This window comes from Budorcas taxicolor, chromosome 19 (assembly GCF_023091745.1).
Source record: "Budorcas taxicolor isolate Tak-1 chromosome 19, Takin1.1, whole genome shotgun sequence".
Taxonomy (NCBI): domain Eukaryota; kingdom Metazoa; phylum Chordata; class Mammalia; order Artiodactyla; family Bovidae; genus Budorcas; species Budorcas taxicolor.
In genome coordinates, this window is record NC_068928.1 from 45,104,333 (window position 1) to 45,125,595 (window position 21,263).

Genomic DNA, 21,263 nt, shown 5'->3' on the forward strand with positions numbered 1-21,263 from the left:
AAGGAGGTGCCAGAAGAGATCCAGGAGGAAAATAACAAAGCCATTCGTGTTACAGTTTGCAAGAAGGCTTACCTGGCCTTACTGCCTTACTACTGCCTCTTTCTTGACAGGAAGAGACTAAGGCTTTCATCCTCCTGATCCTGAAAAGCACATTCCCCTCGACTTCCATAAATCTGCAAAACTTGAAAAGAGCCCTAGTGTCATCAAGCAAAAGAGCCGGCTTTAGGAATCTCACTGGAAGGAGGGGTGTCTTCGAGCCTCTCACTGCTAAGCCGGACATTTCCTAACACTGGACAAATTGTACGTCCAGCTCAGGGAGGGTGAACTGCAGTGGTCTTTTACCCTCCAAGCCAATTGTTAGCTTTTCACAGGAATCAGCAGGGAAGCACATGTGAAACCTCTGTGGTGACGGTGAGCACCCCCATGCCTTGTGTGACTCTGCATGTAGATGAAGCAGGCTGGGAGCTTTCTTAGCTACTGCTGCTGAGTTCTCAGAGCAGCCCTTTTCTCCGGCATGGCTCCCTGCTGGGACAGCCCTTTTCAATTTTTCTATCCCCCCTCGATCTCTTCTCCTGCAGAACACAGGGAAACTTGATTGAAATAAAGACCTCGGGAACATGTTTTATTTTCTCCTGTTCAATCCATTTTAGAAAAGCTTTTAATTGGTTTTAAAAAGATGCTAAACAAAATGTGATGATGTTTTTCAGTCTTCATGAACTACAGATACCACTTTTTATACTTTCAAAGGGCTAATAAATCAATCATGAAATTAACTCTCCAGCTAAACTGAAAGCAAATCCACTGAATACCGGGTTCATTAAAAATCTATGCATTTACTTACAAAAATTTAAAATTCAAAGAAAATTATCCTAGTAACTGAAATCTGACTTGAATTTTTAGTCCTACACTGAAAATCCAAGACCAAAGCAATCACAAAAGGAAAAAAGGAGGGCTTGTGAACCAGTTTTAATAAGCCAATTTACAATGAGGGAGGGGAGATGGGGGATGGGGAGAAGTAGAAAAGAGAATATCTTGATCCATAACAACACAGTGCCCTTGAAGGGATCCTTTTATTTCAGCATGTGCACACATGCACACACAATTTTTCTATGTGAAAGCTGAATTACAACAAATGCAAAATTAAAGATTTTGTGACTGATATTGGTTACTGTATTGTATGCATGTACAGTTCCTCTTTTTAAAGAAAAATGCCTACAACTTTTCTGTTTCCTTGACAGTGATAAAATAATAGCTTTCTACTAATAGTCCACGCATCCCTACAACATTGGGATTCATATACTTTTAATATTTAACTGCAAACAGCTGAAAAGCCTACATATAATGCTTTGGCAAAGTGAAGGCTTCTACTTCAGAACGACAAATAGTCTTGACACTGGATCACCTTGAAAAATTCTCCCTTATTTTCTTCAGAGGACACAAACTAATTTAAAAAGTAAGATGGTACAGAGAAACCACATTTTTATTTTGTTAAATATATGCCAACTAGAAATATCTTAAGCATTCGTTTCTTCTGCCACTGACTCGCTTACACAGCAGGTCATCTAGCAGTCCAGCTCAGAGCCACCCAATTCTGCTTAAGGACAGGCTGGTATCTTATTAGAATCCCCGCCACTTCCGATCACTAAGGCAACCAGATCTGCCTTTTACTTCTTACATGTTCCTATATTCTTCCTTTCCAATCCTTAGAGAAATTTGTTCCACATCCCTTTCTAATGATCCGACTCCTGTTTCTAAGATTTCTCCCAAGTTGGGCCATGTACGCTTACTCCTTACATTCAGCTCTTCATAGAATCCTCCTTTCTTCATTTAAGCTTCTGAAACTATCTATCGTAACCATTTTATTAAGATGTAACCCCTATTAACACAAAGTTCACTGACTTAAACTGTACAGTTCAATGGTTGTTAGTAGATTGCACAGATACATGCAACTACCACTGGACTCAGTTTTAGAACATATTTATCAGGCCCCGAAGAACCCAGGGTCCACCAGCAGTCACCTTTCATTCTGCTCACCCCCCACTCCTCCCATCTTGGGCAAACACTGATCTGTTTTCTGTCTCTACAGACTTGCCAATTCTAGGTATTTCACATAAACGGAATCACACAATATGTAGTCTTTTGTGACTGGCTTCTTTTGCTTATCATGTTTTCAAGGTTCATTCATGTTATAGCTAGTACTCAGCATTTTTTTAAAAGGCCAAATACTTCTCCATTGTATGTATATACCACATTTATTTTATTTGATGAACATCTGGGTTGTTTCCACTTTTTGGCTATTATGAATAATGTTTCCATGAACACTCATTAAAAGTTCTTGTGTGGATATATATTTTCATTTCTGTGTGGTATATACCTAGAAATAGAATTGCTAGGGCATGTAGTAACCCTATCTTTAAGCTTTTGAGTGCTAGACTGTTTCCCAAAGGTTGCACAGTTTACCTATTCCCACCAGCACTGCATAAGGATCCAATTTCTCCATCTGCATGCCAACACTTGTTATTGACTTTTTTTCCCCTTGGCCATGCCACATGGCTTGTGGGATTTTTTTTTTTTTTAGTTTCCTAACTAAGGGTCGAATGGTGCAGTGAGAGACTAGAGTCCTAACCACTGTACATCCAGGGAATTCCCCTGACTTTTTAATTATGGTAATAAGATAATGTTCCTTTCTTCAAAGGTCTTACAATTATTTTTATAAAAAAGAAACAGTTATTCCTAAGTCTTTATTCAAGATTTTGGGATTCATTTGTTAATATGAACACTCACTTCTCTATTTTCAGCTTTAATATAGCTTAAAACTTCAACTATTGGGAGTAACAGTTTACAGGAAAATGATGTAAAAAATCCTTCACAGTGCAAATATGCAGTAAGTTTTCAAGACTGTTGTAGGTTATATTTCTTTTCACTAATCTAAGAAAAAAAAATAAACCCTCGGAAATCAAGACAAGTCCTCTACCTTTAGGTCTAACACATACACACATACAATTTTAACTGTTAACTTAAATATCAGATTCACCAGCTTAACATTAAATATTTTCCATACAACTTACTTTATGTCTCTAACTTCAAATATGGAATTCCCATACAGTTTTTTAAGTTAGTACTTCACCCCTTTGTATCTGCCTTTGATTGGCATTTCTTCAAGATTACAACATGCAGAATCAACCAAGAGAATTCATAGCCAAACATGCTCTGGCAGCCTCTCCGTAATTAACATATTTAACCAACCCTCATAGGTCAGTTTAAATGTGTTAAGCTATCAAAATCACCAGTCTCCAACAGCCAGATCAGTAAAAATGGAAACATGGGAACCAAGATCCTGGCTATAAACTCACCCTTCAAAAGTGCCATGTGACATGAGAAAAATGCAAGCTCATCTGTAAAAACTAAAAACAAAACAAAACTCCCTGCAGGACATAAATTTCCCCAAATACAAATTCTTAGAAAAATCTATGAAAGATGGAACAAATGGGAACATGTATTTAATCACTTCTACATTAATATCATGTATTAATATCGCTCATGAGAGAAGGGGTGGGAAGGGATGTGTAATATGGTGGTGAACTTATAAAGGAACAAAACAGAATACTAACTGAAACTGGAATTTTGAGATTTTCAGAAAAAAATGGAAAACTTCTCTGCTTCAGAGTAGTGATTAAGAAAATTATTTACCTTAAGACAGAGGGCCAGACTGGATGACCTTGCAAAATCCCTTTGACAAGAGAATTTTACAAGTTTTTGATAATTCTGCTTATTTAGAGAGTGCACCATTGTATAATTTACTGGAACAACTCTGTGAAAATGTTCCTTATATTATTTTTACCTGCGGAGGCGCCTTTTTCAGTAACACAAGAAGAGCCTGTAGTACCAGATTAGAAAATCGAGGGCCAATAGGGACATAATCTGAAAGAGAAACATTGCTGTGTTTAGGGATTCTATATACATATGCACATATTCCAAACAGATTTTTCTGCATCAAAAGTAAAAACAGTCCTAAATAAAAGTCGTGTAACTAACGATAACAAGAAAAAAGCTTCTAAATATCCATTTTGTGCTTGTGTAGACATCTTTGATATTCAGAGACAGTTTTTTTTAAAGGGGAAAAAAAAATCCCCAGGTCTATTGACTAAACATTTCCAAGAAGCTACTGCAAACCTTGGCAATACAGATGACTACACAAGGCAACAAAACAAGATACTAGAAAATGGATAGAAGGGGAAGTAACAAGCAGTAATAATGGAAGTAAGGTACTTTGACACAACTGAAATGATGGTAAAGCCATGAAGACTGGCCCACAGATGGTGAAGAACAGTGAATTTTTCAAAGAACTTTCTGTCAAGCTCCTACTCATCCTTCAAGATTTGGCACAAATGTTACCCCCTCTGCTTTCTTTGCATACCGCATGTGCACCCTTGCCCGACGCTTAGAGCTGCCTTCCAGCAACAGCCCTCTGAAGTCAAAAGTGATCTTCCCTTTTCTGAAAACCCAGAACACATGGCACGTTCTACTTTATATTAATTTTTGCTGATGTATGTCATAATGACAGCATCTTACTATTTTTCCGAAGCCCTAATGATTCTAGCCCAGTGGTAAGGGCTCAGCAAATGCTTACCAAATAAATGAACCAACATGAACGGATAATAACTATTCATACAAGTGAAAATATACTCGGAGGGCAAACATTCCTGACATAGTACTGTTGCTATGACCACACATCTCAATTGTGTTTAGGTAAAGGAATTTATGCAGAGCTATGAGTATGTGCCCAAAAGCTTTTAAAGAAAGAATCCCAGAAACTAAAATGAAATGTATCAAAAAATAGCAGATCCAAAACCCAGGTCACCACATAAAACTATCTATTTAAGAAGACCTCTTACGTATACCTACTTTGTTTTATAACAAACACTGCCTTAGGAAACAGGAAAATAGATCATAGAGGACATAAAATAAGTCTCAAAATCATGAGGGGACTGTAGTAAGAACAGTTAATATGAAGTCATTATTACACCATTATAGACCCCTTAAGGAAGAAGGGGTTTGTTAACCAGGCATTGGTAGTATCTTCAGATATTTATTAAGTTACCAGATGGGATCAATTTCAATCAATTTTGTTACAGCATCCTGAGCCATTGTTATAATGAATTTATCCCAGATTTATCTACTTTGTGTGCAGAATAAGAGTAACAACACTGTTTTGGCGTTTATTTGTGGAATACACAATGGCACCCCACTCCAGTACTCTTGCCTGGAAAATCCCATGGACAGAGGAGCCTGGTAAGCCACAGTCCATGGGGTCGCGAAGAGTTGGACACGACTGAGCGGCTTCACTTTCACTTTTCCCTTTCATGTATTGGAGAAGGAAATGGCAACCCACTCCAGTGTTCTTGCCTGGAGAATCTCAGGGACGGGGGAGCCTGGTGGGCTGCCATCTATGGGGTCGCACAGAGTCAGACACGACTGAAGTGACTTAGCAGCACACCTTATGAGCTGAGTACAGGGAATGTTTTATTTATCTTTGTATTCTATAGCAGTGCATTTAAACATAGGAAATGTTTAATAGGTATTTTGAAAAATTACTGTAGGGCACTTGTAACTTTCGGAATGTTTTTAACTTTCACAACATTATCTCATTTCTGTCTTTACATTTACTCTGTGGGATAACTAAGGAAGAGAATACAGTCTCTGCTTCATCTGAATGGAAACTGAGACAGAGAGCTGACAACTTCTGCCCCAAGTGTTACTGCTAACTTGTACATTTCACTCCAACCCTAAGCTCTTCTTTCCTTAGTTAAATGGAACTAAGTTAGCAAATGGAACCTCTGAGCTACACGGAGCTCTGAGATAGAATATAGCTCTGAGATAGAATACATCCATCAGTGAAAATTACTAATCATTTATTATGGTCAGGGAACTTTGTGGAAGATACAAAATATGAGACGTGGACCCTTATAGTTATGGTCATAAGGCATATTTACCACTGATACCACTGCTGACTTCAGATATAAGAGAAGTTATATTTCCTTATTAGATAAAGCTATTTCTATTGCCCTATGGATTATAAATGCCTGTATTTTCTCTTGTAATTTGTGAGACACTAGCTGTAATGTGGCAAGGATAGTACAATGGCAGAAGTGATGACTCACCAAGCAGTCTCTCAATGTCATCCACAACCACACAACTGAGCTGGGATTTGTATGCATCATCAAAGATCTAGAAGAAAAGCAAAACCATGGATTATCTCACTGCCTTCAAAAATTACAAGAATTTACAAGAAGATAAAATTTAGCTAATTCTTGACCAATGCCCCCCGCCCGCCCCCGTCCCAAAACACAGTAAAACATCCAATATTTCTATTCTTTTTAAAAAGTTTTATTTATTTACAGCTGTGCTGGGTCTTTGTTGCTTTGTGAGGGCTTTCTCTAGCTGCAGCGAGAGGGGATGGGTGGTGGACAGGCTTCAGCAGTTGTAGCATGCAGGCTCAGTTGTGGTGAAGGGGCTTAACTGCTCCATGGCACGTGGGATCTTTCCAGACTAGGGCACTGAACCCATGTCTCCTGTACTGGCAGGTGGATTCTTAACCACTGTGCCACCAGGGAAGTCCCACCCAATATTTCTGACTACACAAAACTAGACTAGTAGATAATAGGACTTTAGAAATTTAAGAGTTCTTACAAATTTAAAAGTGAGGAAATGGAGACCGGAAGCAGTTAAATGACTTGCCCAGGACATCACAGCTGGATCACAGCTGACCATGGGGGAGGCTTTCAGCTCCAAGGGCTGGATGCGTCACACTGGGGCATGCTCGGAAAAACTGGAATTAATCAACTGACAAATCCATCAAGTTTATCACAATGGTCTCTCCTCTCTCTGTCAGGGGCATGACTTCAGTGCTATGACTCAAGGGGTAAATGGAGCCACAGGAATGTGCAGGGTAAAACTGAATGTCATATTATTAGTAGTAGGAACTGTGGCCCTGTCAAACAGGAATAACATTGAAAGCAGAGAATTCTGTCAGCTCAAATCAGACTGTAACAGCCAAAGTGTCTACAAAAGAATTAAAGTTAGGTATAAAATATCAGATAGAGGCATCATCAGAACTAGACAAAAGATGACAGTGAATTAAGATAGCCAAATAAATGGAAATTAAGCAAGCAGTGAAGGAGGTTGTTATATCCTGGCAAGGAAGTAGCAATTTCAAGCCAGATAGAAGAATATATTCTTTTTTAAGTTGAATATAAGTGCTCAAAGCCTTGAGACCAGTGTTTTTGTAAATGTTGTCAGTTTCTATTCCAGCACTCAGTGTAGTCCACTGGTGTCATCGCTAAGAATTAATCCCTGCATTCCAGTCCAATCTGACTGATGAGTAACCTCAATGCACCAAGATGGTAACCACCACTCTCCTGATTTTGCTTGGTAGTAGCATGACATTCCTACTGGGTACCTTTTAACTACAGAAGATGGTAGGGGGGAGGAGGGACAGGGGTCCAGGATGGGGAACACGTGTATTCCTGTGGCGGATTCATGTTGATGTATGGCAAAATCAATACAATATTGTAAAGTAATTAACCTCCAATTTAAATAAATAAATTTATATTTAAAAAATAAATTAATTAATTAAAAAAAGAATTAGGTACAGGAACAAAGTAAATTAAACCTACAATATTAATCTTTTTCATATTATGTTTAAAGACAACCTGTGAATACATGGTCTTTAAAGCATTTGTGACAATTAAGAAAATTTACTATGTTAGATTAATAGATTAGCCTTGCTAGTTCAATTTAAAACATGCAGTTGGCTAATTAATTTTGATAAACTTTATGCTTGAAGGTGAAGTATAACTTCAATAGCCTTGCAAATAGTAATCTGAGATTCACCATAATTATATTATTTTGTGTGTGTGTGTGTGTGTGTGCTCAGTCATGTCTGACTCTGTGCAACCCCATGGACTGTAGCCTGCCAAGCTCCTCTGTCCATGGAATTTTCCAGGCAAGAATATTGGAGCAGGTTGCCATTTCCTACTTCAGGGGATCTTCCCAACCCAGATATTGAACCAATGTCTCTAGCTTCTCCTGTACTTGTAGGCAGATTCTTTACCACTATGCCACCATATTGTTAATTTTATTAAATAAATGTAATTATAGATTTACTTTGAAACTTAGAATGTTTTGTTAAACAACTGAAGTACTTCAAAGAGAAAATAAAACATTTTAAATGTCTAAATACAGTTTAAAATATTTAAAGAAATTGAAGTTGTAAAAATCTCTTTTTGAGCTACCTTTTACTTATAAATAGAATAAAATAAGAGGATTCTTTTAAAGTTTAAGTTTTCTTTTGTGTTGAAAAAATATTCTAAATTATATAATTTTAATATGTTGAATGTTAATTTTTTAGACCTCTGACTAGCTACACATGGTCTTTTCTATGCTCAAAAGTCACTCTCAAAGATGCAAAATTAAATAAAGAAATAACCCCCAAAAAACTCATCAACAAAAATAAACCCAAAAGCAAAATGTCAACTCATCTGACAATCTACATGGTAAGTTTCTCCCTAACACACTGTATATTCTTTAAGGTAGGAACTGTCTTCTTTGGCATCATGTGTTCAGGGTCTGATGCTTCACTGGTGCCTAATAAACATCTGCTGCGTACACGTGGGAAAGAAAGCCTCTGCTGCTTTCCTTTGCACCATCCCCTGTACCTGTCAGTCATCTACCCTTTCATCCTTAGCCATCTGTCTCCTCATTGGATTGTGAGGTGGATAAAACCTTTATTCATGTTACCCCCCTGTACCCAGCACGGAAGAGTATTTAGTAATCTTATCTGCTCAATGGATTCAATGGTTGAAACAACACAAAGTTCTAATTTCACCTTGTCCTAAGTTACTTGCCTCTCTGCTCCTTCAGTATAGCACTCTGTATTGTGTATATATTACGGATTCATAGTATTCTTCCCTGTATTACACCAGATTGCTAGCTCTTTGAAGGCAAGTACTGTTGTATTTATCTCTGTATCCATGTCACTTAAAATGATGCCTTATCAGAAAGTGATCAATAGATACTTACTGAAGGAATACACTGAAACTTATGCATTAAAGTCAAGTAGACATATCAGGGCAGTACTTGGAGATGCATGACTGAAGTCAGAGTATGGACATCTCATAATGCTAAAACCACGAGAGGGAGGAAGTCTTCACGGAGAAATGGTAGATGCAGAATAAAGGGCCGAGGACTGAATCTCGGAGCGCTGTTCTGCTAACTCATTTAACAAATATTTTTAAACTCATATCATGTGTCAAGCACTAATGAAGGCAATGGAGAGAGTAATAACTAAGGTCACGGGTAACTACGATGAAGCACAGCGTGATGGTGTTAGCAGAGGTATAAGAGGATGAGGTGGCCCAGCACAGCAGCTGTGGGGGCCAGGGTGACACCATGCACATCCTACTCGTTCTGGCACGTGGTCAGACTGTACTTTCTCAACCCCTCTCGAGTCAGGGATGATTATGGGGTTTGCCTTGGGACTGAAATGGGAGTAGACTACTTCACTTTCTGAAAGGAGCTTCAAGAGCCAGGGCTTGGCTCATTCTCCTGCCTTGGCTATCACAGAATCACACGTGCGATGGAGCCACTATTACCTATTAGCTTGAGTCTCTGAGAAGCTGCAGCAGAGCTTCCTCTCTGAGTTATGGTGGACATGCAGTGTGAGCAAGAAATAAACTCTGTAGTGTTAAGCCCCTGAGATTTGGGGGCCTATTCATTATCACAGCATAATTTAGCCTATTGTGACTGATGTAAGAGCTTATGAAGTCGATGATGGTCTCCTAAATTCAGGAAGTGACATTTAAGCTGAGAACTGAAGGATGAACAATTCACTAGGAAAGAGGGAAGCAAGTGTTCTAAGCAGAGCATATCAATTATAAGGAAGGCAGACGCTTTTACCACCCTGAGCCTGAGCTTTTACCCTGGTCTGAGCCACCAGGGAAGTCAGGCACAGAGAAAATCTAGGAACACTGCGGGAACTAACACAGTCTGTAAGAATTAAAAGGGAGAGGGGTCAGCATTGGCGCTGTGTGTATGGGGAGTGGTGGGTGAGGGATGAAACAGAGGAGAAATGGAAGAGACAATGGAAAAGTTTAGAAGATGTTCTACTGTGGTTCTTTGCTCTTTTTTGAAGACTGGACTAACAGCAGCCCATGAGGCAAACTCAGGTGATTTCTAGAAGTCATTAAAAATAATGCTTGGCTCTTTTAAAACATTTGCTCAGAATTCTATTGATATGAAGGGCTTTGATGCAAGCATATCATTCCGTCTGACAGACTGTCATGTCGTGGATTTGAGTCACAGGGGCCCAGGACGTTGTGGATGTACTGCAGTAGTCCTGCACTTTCTCTGAATCAGCCCCTCTTCCTCCTCAAAGCTTATAGAGCTTATCCACATCACTTAGGACATTGCTGGGGTCTGAACTAATGACAAATTTTCACCAATTTATCTCAGGTACTGTGATTCACAAAGCATTTCAACTCATTCCACAGCTGACTGCATGGGCTACCTCTAACATTTCAGAAGAAAATACCTACAGCCTTTAATGTAGTTTGTTTTTTGTTTTTTTACAGACAGTTCTTAATGCACTAATTACTACTCGCAGCTAACTCTCTTAACAACATACTGACCCTGACAAAGGCTATGCCATTCCAGTTGTAACTTGACCAGTTTCAGTCGACTCTGCTTTAATTTAAATACACACACATCTTTCACTTCTCTCACACACATTCTTTCCCATAGGTAGTCACACGTGTACGATAAGGTCACCACTATTCTCCTGAACCCATGTTTCTGCCTAGTTGCCTCAGCCTCTTCCATTTTTGGCTTCCTGGCCCCATGCTAAATAAGGAGATATCAGGATTCCATTGGCAAGTATATGCAATTAGCTGCCAGACTAAAATCTGAAATATTTACATACTGGGTGGGGAAGTTCTACCATAAATGCAGACAGAGAAACCCCAAAAGGAGGAGAGATGCAGAAAAAGTAAAACTGTACAAACTGCCCCAGCTCAGACACAACAACTCAAGTGCTGAACCTGCCATCAGTAATAGCACCTGGTGAATACACAGAGCCTTCTCCAGACCGAAAGCCAAAACAACATTTAGCCAGGTGGGCTGAAACTGGGGCTACTGCTGGTATCTTACAGACTCTTTAAAAAATTAACTTAAATTTTGATCCTTTCATGGAGTAAGATGAAAGTATGACGCTCAAGTTTTTCCTGCTGGAGAGGTTATCAGTAGGGGATCACAGAAGATATCATGCAAAGTAGGATACTTGAAAGAGGGGAGCTGCTAGAAAAACAGATAAAAACCATGACTGCACACAGCAAACTGGAGGATACGGTTTTCCCAGCTCTATCAGGGAAGTTTCCTAGAGCATGTAGACTTATCAGAATATATGTATTCTGAGAGTCAGGTGAGAAGTCTGAAAGAGAAGGCTGAAGAAAAGAATGGGGAGAAGGGAAGAAAGAAAAAAAGTGTGGTGAAGAGTGACAACAGTCAACAGGGCAAAAACGAGAGGTCTACTCTAGAAGATGAAGACTCTCTCTAGAAATCACAAAATCCCAGTCTACTTAGCTGTGGACATAAGGGGACTGTCATCATGAACCTCTTTGGTGCCTCCTTTCTTGTGTGCAAAGGCGGGCTGTGGGTCATGAGAGACGACCTAAAACGTGGGGAGCCTGGGCCTGCGGCAGGAGCATGCTGGATGCACTATGAAAGGAGGTATGGAGCTCCTGTTGCCGAGGGCTTGGGAGCAGGTCTGGTCACGGACCTTGATGGTGCCGAGAGCTCTCAAGGCACCGAGCCCACTCCTGGAATCTCCACATGAGCTGGGAACCACCTGTGTATAGGGGAGGGGCAGCAGCTGCAGCCTCTGGAGTCTACATGAATGCAAATGGGAACATGCCAGCAAGCTCCACGTTAATCCCAGCCTTTTAGAATCACAAACCCCAGCAAAGTGTACTCCAAATACAGTCTGTCCTCCATTTTCTAGAACCTCTTTAGGGCTCTGAGGTAAGTGAAGCCAAATTCTCTGGCTCTTTTGGGGCTGAAAGAGTTCACCTCAATTCAGAAGTGGTTGGCATGAAGTACTGAGTTAGTAGGAATCTGTTGACAGTAGGAATTTGATGACTTAGAAAATCCCCAATGTAGTAAATCTGTCAGCAATTAGTTGAAAGCATACTCTAATCATATTTGGTAGCACATAAAAATGTAAGTGAGCAAATTCAAATTGGTGCTATCAGTAATAATCTCTCATTTCTAAAAATAACTTGGGAGTTAGACCAAGCAAACATTAGCTGTCTTCTAATGAAACTGACTCAGGAAGTGGACCTAAACTTTTGGCAAAGCACTCAAGCTTCCTGGAAATGACCTCAAACTCCCTTATTTGTTCTCCCTGCTTTTCAGGAAAAATTCTTACAGTTTCACAAAATATGAGAGACAGCCTGGGATATCTTTAATAACATAAGAAGTCACAAGGTCTGAAAGTTAAGTTCTACTGAAGAGCTGCACAATCCTCTTTTGCATGCCAGACAGATACAATCATCAGAAGACAAAGTATATTAAACAAAAAGAACAAGTGCTTGCCGCCTCCCGATCCCCAGGTCCTTACAGGGACCTGTGGTCACTTACAGGGTGTCCACTTGTCAGTTACTGCAAGCACAATCTTCAACAAATCAGCTACATGATATATTAGGATGTTAACCAAAAACATCCAAATTCTGTTGCTTAGTAACTGCTGTCAAAAGATCCAATTTCCAGTTCCGCTCTTTGTATGGACTAAACCATGAAAAGAGGAGGATTAGGCACCATGATTCTGTTCTGTGCAGACTACAATTTGCAGTGGGATTTACAGGAGGATATTCAAAGAAGATTATTTCTTTCTTGCAAAGCTAGTGGAAAGGAAAATGTCTTCCATTAATTTTCAGTCCTTTTAAAAACAAGACTATATGACCTTACTGACGGGTATAGTTTTAGAAATTGCAAATTTTTTACTCGACTTTGTTCAAATAATGTCCTCACATCAGACTGTCCTATTTCATCTCTGTACTGACTAGTTAAAATCAAGATCTACTGCATTGTTATTTTTTTCATTTAATGCCATTAACAGAACTAGCAAATAGTTTTTTTAAAGTATAGATGCAAAAATGGATAAAGAAATTAAAATTTTTAAACAGAATAATGTTGGGGAAACATAAACAAAATACAGGAAAAGAGAAAGATCTGTAAATACTTCAACTATCTTAAGGGAACATATAGTATCTCCTCCCAACGGAATGTGAGAATACCTCATACAGAGTTTGCTAGTATTGAGAAGTTTACCTACACAGAGAAATGATTTATTAAGCAAATTAAGAAGTAGAATTGAATTGAGCATAAACTACTTTCATATATTTTAGCACCAGAATCTGTATGTGAATAAGAAGTAACAGCTTAATTGTAATTAAAGGTCTGAAAGTTAAGTATCTTAATCTTAGATACTCATTAAAGCGAGCCTAACGGCTCTCTCCACTAACAAAAACTCTTGGTTTATGTAACAAAACCAAGCAGTAAAATGATATATAAAGATATTATGGGCAACAGTCCAAGGAAACTGATATATGATGCGGTTACAAGTATAAATTGGCACAACTTTCTTAAGAAGTAGGTTTTATAAACATTAATATTTTTATATAAGTTTTAATAGCAATATTTATCATAAATTTACACCCATTAACATTTTTACCTTAGCAATCTCAGCTCTGAGAATTCATCCTAAGGAAATAACCAGAAATGTATGTGCAATAATAATGATAAGTAAGAATAACCACTATACTTTATTGAGCACATATTATATCCTGAGGCATTGTATGATACAGCACAAAAATCACCATCTCATTTAATTCTCATAACAATCCTATGAGGCACCTATTAATATTATCCTCATTTTGTAGATGAGAAAATAGAGGTTTACAGGTTAAGTGACTTAGAGCTGGTAAGTGCAGTGGACCTGGGATTCAAATTCAGGTCTATTAGAAACCTAAGTCCAAATTCTCAGCCAGTAAATTTTGATGCTACTCTCAGAAAAATGTAATAAGAAAATGGGGGCAGTCACTGGAAGTTCTAGAGAAGGAAATGGCAACCCACTCCAGTATTCTTGCCTGGAAAATCCCATGGACAGAGGAGCCTGGTTGGCTACAGAACATGGGGCTGCAAAGGAGGCGGACATGACTGAGTGACTAAACAGCCTCAAATGAGAGTCCTACAGAATACTGTTTATAATTGTGAAAAAACTTGGAAACAACCTAAGTGTTCAACAAAAAAGGAATATTTAAATGGACATTACACAGCTACTAATTTAACATAATATTCAGATAAATTTTAATGACAATGAAAAAATTGTATAGGAAGTGGACAAAAACCAATATGTCCAATGTGGTCACCAACACATAATACGTTGTGTGTATGTGTGTCTGAAAAGAAGATAGAAGAACAAATACGGACTTTATTTTCTTCTGTGTTCTTTTCTGCATTTTCTAAATTATTTCTGAAATTGGGCAAAGCTACAGTTTGGGCGTGGGAAGGATGTACCTAAAAGGAAAGAACCGTCTTCTCCAGAATGATTAAAAAAATTATAAATTATTCGTGCTTTGGGGAAAAAAGAAAGACACTGGCTTTCCATTTTCACACTTAAAAAAAAAAAAAAAGAAGGGAAGAGAACAATGGTCGGAGGTAGACTAGAACGTCTAAAGAATGGCATTTATATTTCATTTTCAAAAGCAAACTGGAAGACCGAGCACCTTTAGATGGGTCTGAGCCCTCAGGCTTTTGTCAAGCTATCATTAGGCAACAATGTGAAAACTATTTGCAGGGAAAGATTCTGCAGTATTTCTAATAAATTTCTAAGACACCTCTGCTTCATTCTTTTCTCCATTCTGTTCTTTAGTCACAGAGAATATTTTTCTCCAAGGAAAACCCAAAAAGTCTCAATATGAATTTACTATACTGCTGAAACAGAAATATTTTTTGCAACTTTAAGAGTATACAGCTGATCCAGACAGTGAATCATGAATCCAAACGATTTTAAGTAAGCTGGTATAGACACATTTTTATACTCCTTAGCCTTCCACTCATCTGAAACCTTACCTTGAAAGGCTGCAACAATTTAAAGATTAAATCATAAGTTATTAAGTCATTAATTTAACCATTTAAGCCTCTAAAATCAGCACATATTACCTTCCCCCCTCAAGTCAATTTGCAAGAGATTGAAATAATAAAAATGATAATATCTCACACTTACAAAGCTGCTTTGATGTGCAGGAGCCTAAAATACTTAAAAAAAAACTTTATAGAAAAGACTAGGACCATCCACCCACATCTCAGAGTACATCTGAGGTAGAATCTGGCAGCTGGTGAAAAGCAATGGAGTAAATTACCATCTGCACAGAAGACTACTTTTAGTAGTGAAGTCGCTCAGTTGTGTCAGACTCTTTGTGACACCATGGACTGTAGTCTACCAGGCTCCTCTGTTCATGGGGTTTTCCAGGCAATAGTCCTGGAGTGGGTTGCCATTTCCTTCTCCAGGGGATCTTCCCAACCCAGGGCTCAAACCCAGGTCTCCCACATTGTAGACAGACGCTTTACCATAAGAGATAGATGGAGTTAGGAAAATACAAACAGAATCAGCTGTTCAATTAAATGGGAGGTTCAGTGGCTATGGAGTCCAAGGGCTATTTAAATTTTTCACCAAAAGAAATGGTTTAAGGGTTCCCTTTAGAGGGAAACATTATAAAAAATACAAAAAACAAAAAGAACAGCAACCCCATCTACATGAGGGAGGTTACTGGTCCTAAAGATTCTGTCCAGGTCTTCCCAGGAACGATAGATACTACTGGTTTCATCTCAGACACCAGTAGTGTGTCTTATGATATTTAAGTTCTTTTCGTGTCAGGCAACAACATTTCCCTCACTTTCACACTCAGTTTTAACGACCTTGTGCAGAATATTTATCTCGACAATTCAGTGTGCAGGGCTGGAATCCTGCTCCAAGCTCTGCCTCCCCCATCCATTTCAAGCAGTCGACACAAATGATTTTCTGCTGCTGGCCAAACATGAGACCAACTTCTCAAACTTACATTTTTGGGGAGTTTGCTTTTGAAAAAATGTATTTTCCTCTTCAATCTCTTCCCTAAAGAAACAGGTAATTCTATCCTACATCTGTATAAAGCGAGGGTCTAGGAACAAGGTAAAAGCACACCTGAGCTGTCTTTACTGGGTAGCAGTCCCATTCTCAAGATTCTCGTCCCTGACTCTGGCAGGCAGATTCTTTACCAGCTGAGCTACCAGGGAAGGCCCTGGCTTTCTCACATCTCTTTAACTTTTAACTTATAGTCAGTTCTTATCTATAAAAAAAAAAATCAAGCATGGAAAAAAAGAGTTTAAGTAAAAGAAATACTTCAACTAGGTATACAAATACTAACCTTTCTTCAGTCTGGGAGTATGCAAAATCAGAATATCAGTGAAAACCAAGTGAGGTGAAACAGCATTAAGAGTGTTCAGCACTGATTTTAGTTGTTTTTGTTTTTAATGAGCAACCACCTACTATCCTAGATGCCTTACACGGTACTTGCTTGAATGTAAAAGCAATGAACCAGATGATCTGAGAGGTCTTTCAGCTCTACGATCCTATTCTATGTTGTTGTAACTTTCACCGGTGGTTCAAAGTGGCCATGCTAAGAAGGTGACAAATGGTACTTGGAGAAATGCAGAGACGAGGACCATTAGCCCGAGGTCTGCTGAGCGGACGCTGATTATTATCTAAGACATCACCATTTTTCTGTAGGGGTTTTGAGAATATCTTTCCAATGATATAACTTTGCTCTTTCCCAAACAATATAGTCAACTTAACTGACCCCAGTCTGATTTTGCAGATTGACGAGAGAACTTAAAAAATCCTAAATGAATTTGCTCCACTCTACTCAAACACACTTAACTCAGACCTTTCAGTTGATACAAACTTAAGAAATGAAAAATAATCCTAATACATACTAAGTAAAGCATAATCTGGAAGATAAAGGTACCTTAATAAAAATACATTACAAAGTTAAATACTATATCGAAAAGTCACTGTTTCCCTCCCCCTAAATTCTGCTGAAAATTTCACTTGAGAAGAACATAACTGTTATGGCTTATATATATATACACGTGTGTGTGTGCGTGTCTACATATATACATGTGCAAAGATAAATATATATGTACATGTGTATGTATACACACACACACACACCCATACATCTGAAAGGTAGGAAGTCAAAATGAAAGTAAAAATCTCGATACCTTCTTCATGGCCTGACACTTGGCTGTCTCAGAAAAGCCAATCATTTTATCAGGAGAACAGATCTTGATGAAGGGGAAGTTGGATTCCTCTGCAATCCTAGCAGCTAAAGCTGTCTTCCCACTGTGAGGAGGGCCTGCATAACGACAGGAGCAAGTCAGGGGCAAAAAGCCAACCTAAGCAAAGGAGAACCAAACAAGTTTAAACTTTTATCCACAAAGTACTGAGGCCTCAACCAGCTGCTCATTAACATTTCCCGACACAATTTCACGGCAGACATGTTTTCCCTTATTAGCAACTAAACAAACTGATTAGCATTTCTCAAAAGTATGATGAAATATATTCCTTCTTTCTTTGTCACATAACCTTAATCTTTCAAGCTTCTGGCTAAATATACAAAATGCAAGGGTTTTGCTTCTTTTAAAAAAAAGAGAGAGAGAATGCATTCAAATGCATATCAGTACTTATTAGTTCTATCAAATCATTTGTCTAACCAAAAAAAAAGTCTTAGGAGATGATATTAGGGGCAGGGAAAATTGCCCCTGCTCAGTTGCTTCAGGCGTGTCCAACTCTGCGATCCTATGAACTGAAGCCTGCCAAGCTCCTCTGTCCATGGGATTCTCTACGCAAGAATAATGGAGTGGGTTGTCATGCCCTTCTCCAAGGGCTCTTCCCCACCCAGGGATCAAACCCAGGTCTCCCGCGTCTTCTGCACTGCAGGCAGATTCTTTATTGCTGAGCCATCAGGCTTGAAAACTAAAGACTCAGGTCTTCCCCTGAAGGCAACCAAATCTATAAACTCACCTGTATTTAGACAACTCCTCCTTCCCTTCTGTGTAATAAAAGATGTGCCCCTCTCCCATCCATAAACCGGTCAATTATTCTTTCCCGTCTTCTCAGAAATCTGACATTATCAATTGTACCCTCTCCCCCTATGTTTCACCTCTCCCTCTTCCCTGGTGCCTTTCCAACAGCATTTAAACATGCTCTAGGCTACTGACAGTTTAACAAAAAAGAGTCTCTGACTTCACTACTTTCAACACTACCCTGCCTTGTCCCTTCAAAACGGAGCCTCCCTAAACAATCATCTACTCCAGCTGCCTTCACTCACCTTCCAAGCATCCTCAAACCAACCTCCCTCATGGCTTCCATTCCCATTTCACGGCACAGGCTCCCATCAGGGCCACCGATGACCTCGATCTCACCAAACCCAACCCTGTAATCCATTGGCCTCTTAGGAGTATTTGATACAATTGACAGCTCTCTCCTTTCTTTAAATACCTTTCTTGGCTTCTGTGACAGCATGTTCTCTTTTCCTTCTCTTCACTCTCTGGTTATTCTTGCTCAATCTCCTTTGTCAACTCTTCCTGCTTTACTTAGTCCTTCAACATTGACACCCTCAGAGATCAGTCCCAGACCCCTCTTCCTTCTCAACCTTCCCTTTCTCTAAGTGATTTCATCCACTCCCATGGATTGAACAATAGTCTACACACTGACAACTCATGAATGTATACTGCTAGCTAGACTTGTCTTCTGAGCATAGACCTACATATCCAATGGGCTACTCAACATTTTCCATTCAATTATCCCATAGAATAGAACTGATTCAGTGACTCAGGGTGTTTAAGGAAGATATTTGTTGTTTAGTCGCTAAGTCATGTCCGACTCTCGCGACCCCATGGGCTGCAGCCTGCCAGGCTCCTCTGTCTATGGGATTTCCCAGGCAAAAATACTGGAGTTGGTTGCCATTTCCTTCTCCAGGGGATCTTCCCGACAAAGGTATTGAATCCACGTCTCCTGCACTGTAGATGGAACTGCGGAGCCACCAGAGAAGCTCCATCATCCTATAGGAACCTTGAACTTACGTGTCTAGAAATGAACTCATGATCTTTGTTTCTGAAATGAACTTCTCTACTAGAGCTCCCACTCTTAGTAAACAACATCATTCACCAGCCCTGAATAACACAAACCTGGGGATCATGTTTGACACCTCTCTCCATATTCAATCTAGCTTCAACTAGATTTCTAAGCTTCAGCTTCCTCATCTACAAAATACAGACACAGCAGCATCTACCCTTGAAGGGCTGAAGTGGGTTTAAATGAGAAGGTATGTGAAAAGTGCCAGGAGAGTGACTGGCAAACAGGTAAAGAGTTCAAAGACTGTTAGCTTCATTATGCTTAATACTTAATCAATAGTTATTATAAAGTCTCTTTTATTCTACCTCCTAAATATTCCTCAAAACAGTCTACATGACTCCATTTCTTCTACTGTGTAGCTTCAAACCATGATCAGCTCTCATTAAGACCACTGCAACTGCTTCTTACCACTGGTCTTTCCCGCATATTAATATTTTCACCACTCCAATCCACTCTCTATCACGAAGTGGTCATCATGTTTTGAAAATACAAATCTGATCATGTCACTTCAGTGCTAAAAACCCTACAAATGGCTCCCACTGCCCCTCAGGTAAGAGTCTAAATCATTAACGTGGTCTACTAGGCTTCGCACGACTGGCTCCTGTCTACTTCTTCAGTCTCATGTTTTAGCCAGTCTCCCTCTCTGTCTCAGTCTCCTTCCAACCCTGGGCTTTTTCATACGCTGGTCCCTCTGCTTGGAACACTGTCCCCAGTTACTCTGCCCAGCCAGCCTCTCCTCATCCTCCAGGTCTTGGCTTAATGTGTTTCTCCGGGAGCCCTTACCCTCAGACCTTTGGAAAGAACTAGATCTGGTGTCATGTGGACTCACTGAACTTTTCTGTTGTTCTACTAATAACTATAAAAAATAACTGGAGAATAGAATGCCCTTCCTTTTTTGTCTACTTGGTAAAATTCTCACTGATCCTTCAAAGTCTACACTGAACAGTTTCTTTGACCACTTCCGGGCAAGATGACTTGCATTCATATACCCTTACACACAAACATGGTAGTTAGGCCTTTTTCATGACCAAACTGATCCCTGTGAATGTCTTTGTGTCTCCCACAACCAATTCAATGCCTAAAACATAGTAAGTACTCAGTGAATATTTATTTAACTGTTTTGAGTACTATGTTGAATCATAAGAGTCTACTAAGTAACATGGAAACTTAGATACAGTCCTATAAGAAAATGAGTTGCTATCAATCATCAATAACATTCTACTCTAAGAAATTTAAATTTGTGCACAATATTGGAACACAGAATGGATTGCGATTTTCAGATCATGAACAAGTTTAGAACTGAAAATTCAGTTTTCTGGAATGTGCTAAATGATTTTGTATAAGTGCTTTTAAAAAAAAACAACAAAAACTTTTGATGCCATCTCGTCACTTTTTCTCACCTTCTAAGAGGACGCTGACCAATGGTGTGCGGTCACTGTTTTTAGTCTGTTGAACCAGAAGTTCCCCGTCTTCCAGAACTCGAGTAACTGGATCACCCCATTTGATGATACCATTCATAATGTAACTTGCATAATCCTCTTGGTTTGTGCCAAATGCCTATGAAGGAAAAGGACAGTTTAATGCATTTTCAGCATTAGTATTAAGACTTAAATATTTAAAGGTATAAAGGATGAGTAATAATTCCTACATGCTAGTGCTGTAACAATATCCCATATTAAAACCCTGAAAAACAAAAAAAATCAAACCCAAAACTGTTTTATAATTTCTCACTTAACTTTTTACCCAATTAGGGGAAAAAAATTGCTTTTACATGAGTTAATGCAATAAAAAATAGATTCTAGGCTCAGATTCTATGAGAGCCCAAGCCCTAACAATCTCTGAGATAGGGTATGTTCCAATGTGCTTGTTTTTGTAGGGAGGACATGGGCTGTTTCTGGTAAGAACACAGGGAAAAAGGGAGAATATGGATTTAGAAAATGAAAATGGTTGACTCAGCACACAGAGATACTAC

General features: G+C 39.1%; 1 protein-coding gene across 2 annotated transcripts in view; it reads right to left on the reverse strand.

Annotated features, from left to right (window-relative positions):
* NSF (N-ethylmaleimide sensitive factor, vesicle fusing ATPase) overlaps positions 1-21,263 on the reverse strand; it is a 148,387-nt gene that overhangs the window by 20,737 nt on the left and 106,387 nt on the right. For both annotated transcript variants that reach the window (XM_052657417.1, XM_052657416.1), the window contains exons 14-17: positions 20,692-20,848; positions 17,377-17,510; positions 6,162-6,228; positions 3,842-3,921 (exon numbers count right to left, since the gene is read on the reverse strand). In XM_052657417.1, coding sequence (XP_052513377.1) covers positions 3,842-3,921; positions 6,162-6,228; positions 17,377-17,510; positions 20,692-20,848 — 438 coding nt within the window. The remainder of the gene's footprint in view (positions 1-3,841; positions 3,922-6,161; positions 6,229-17,376; positions 17,511-20,691; positions 20,849-21,263) is intronic.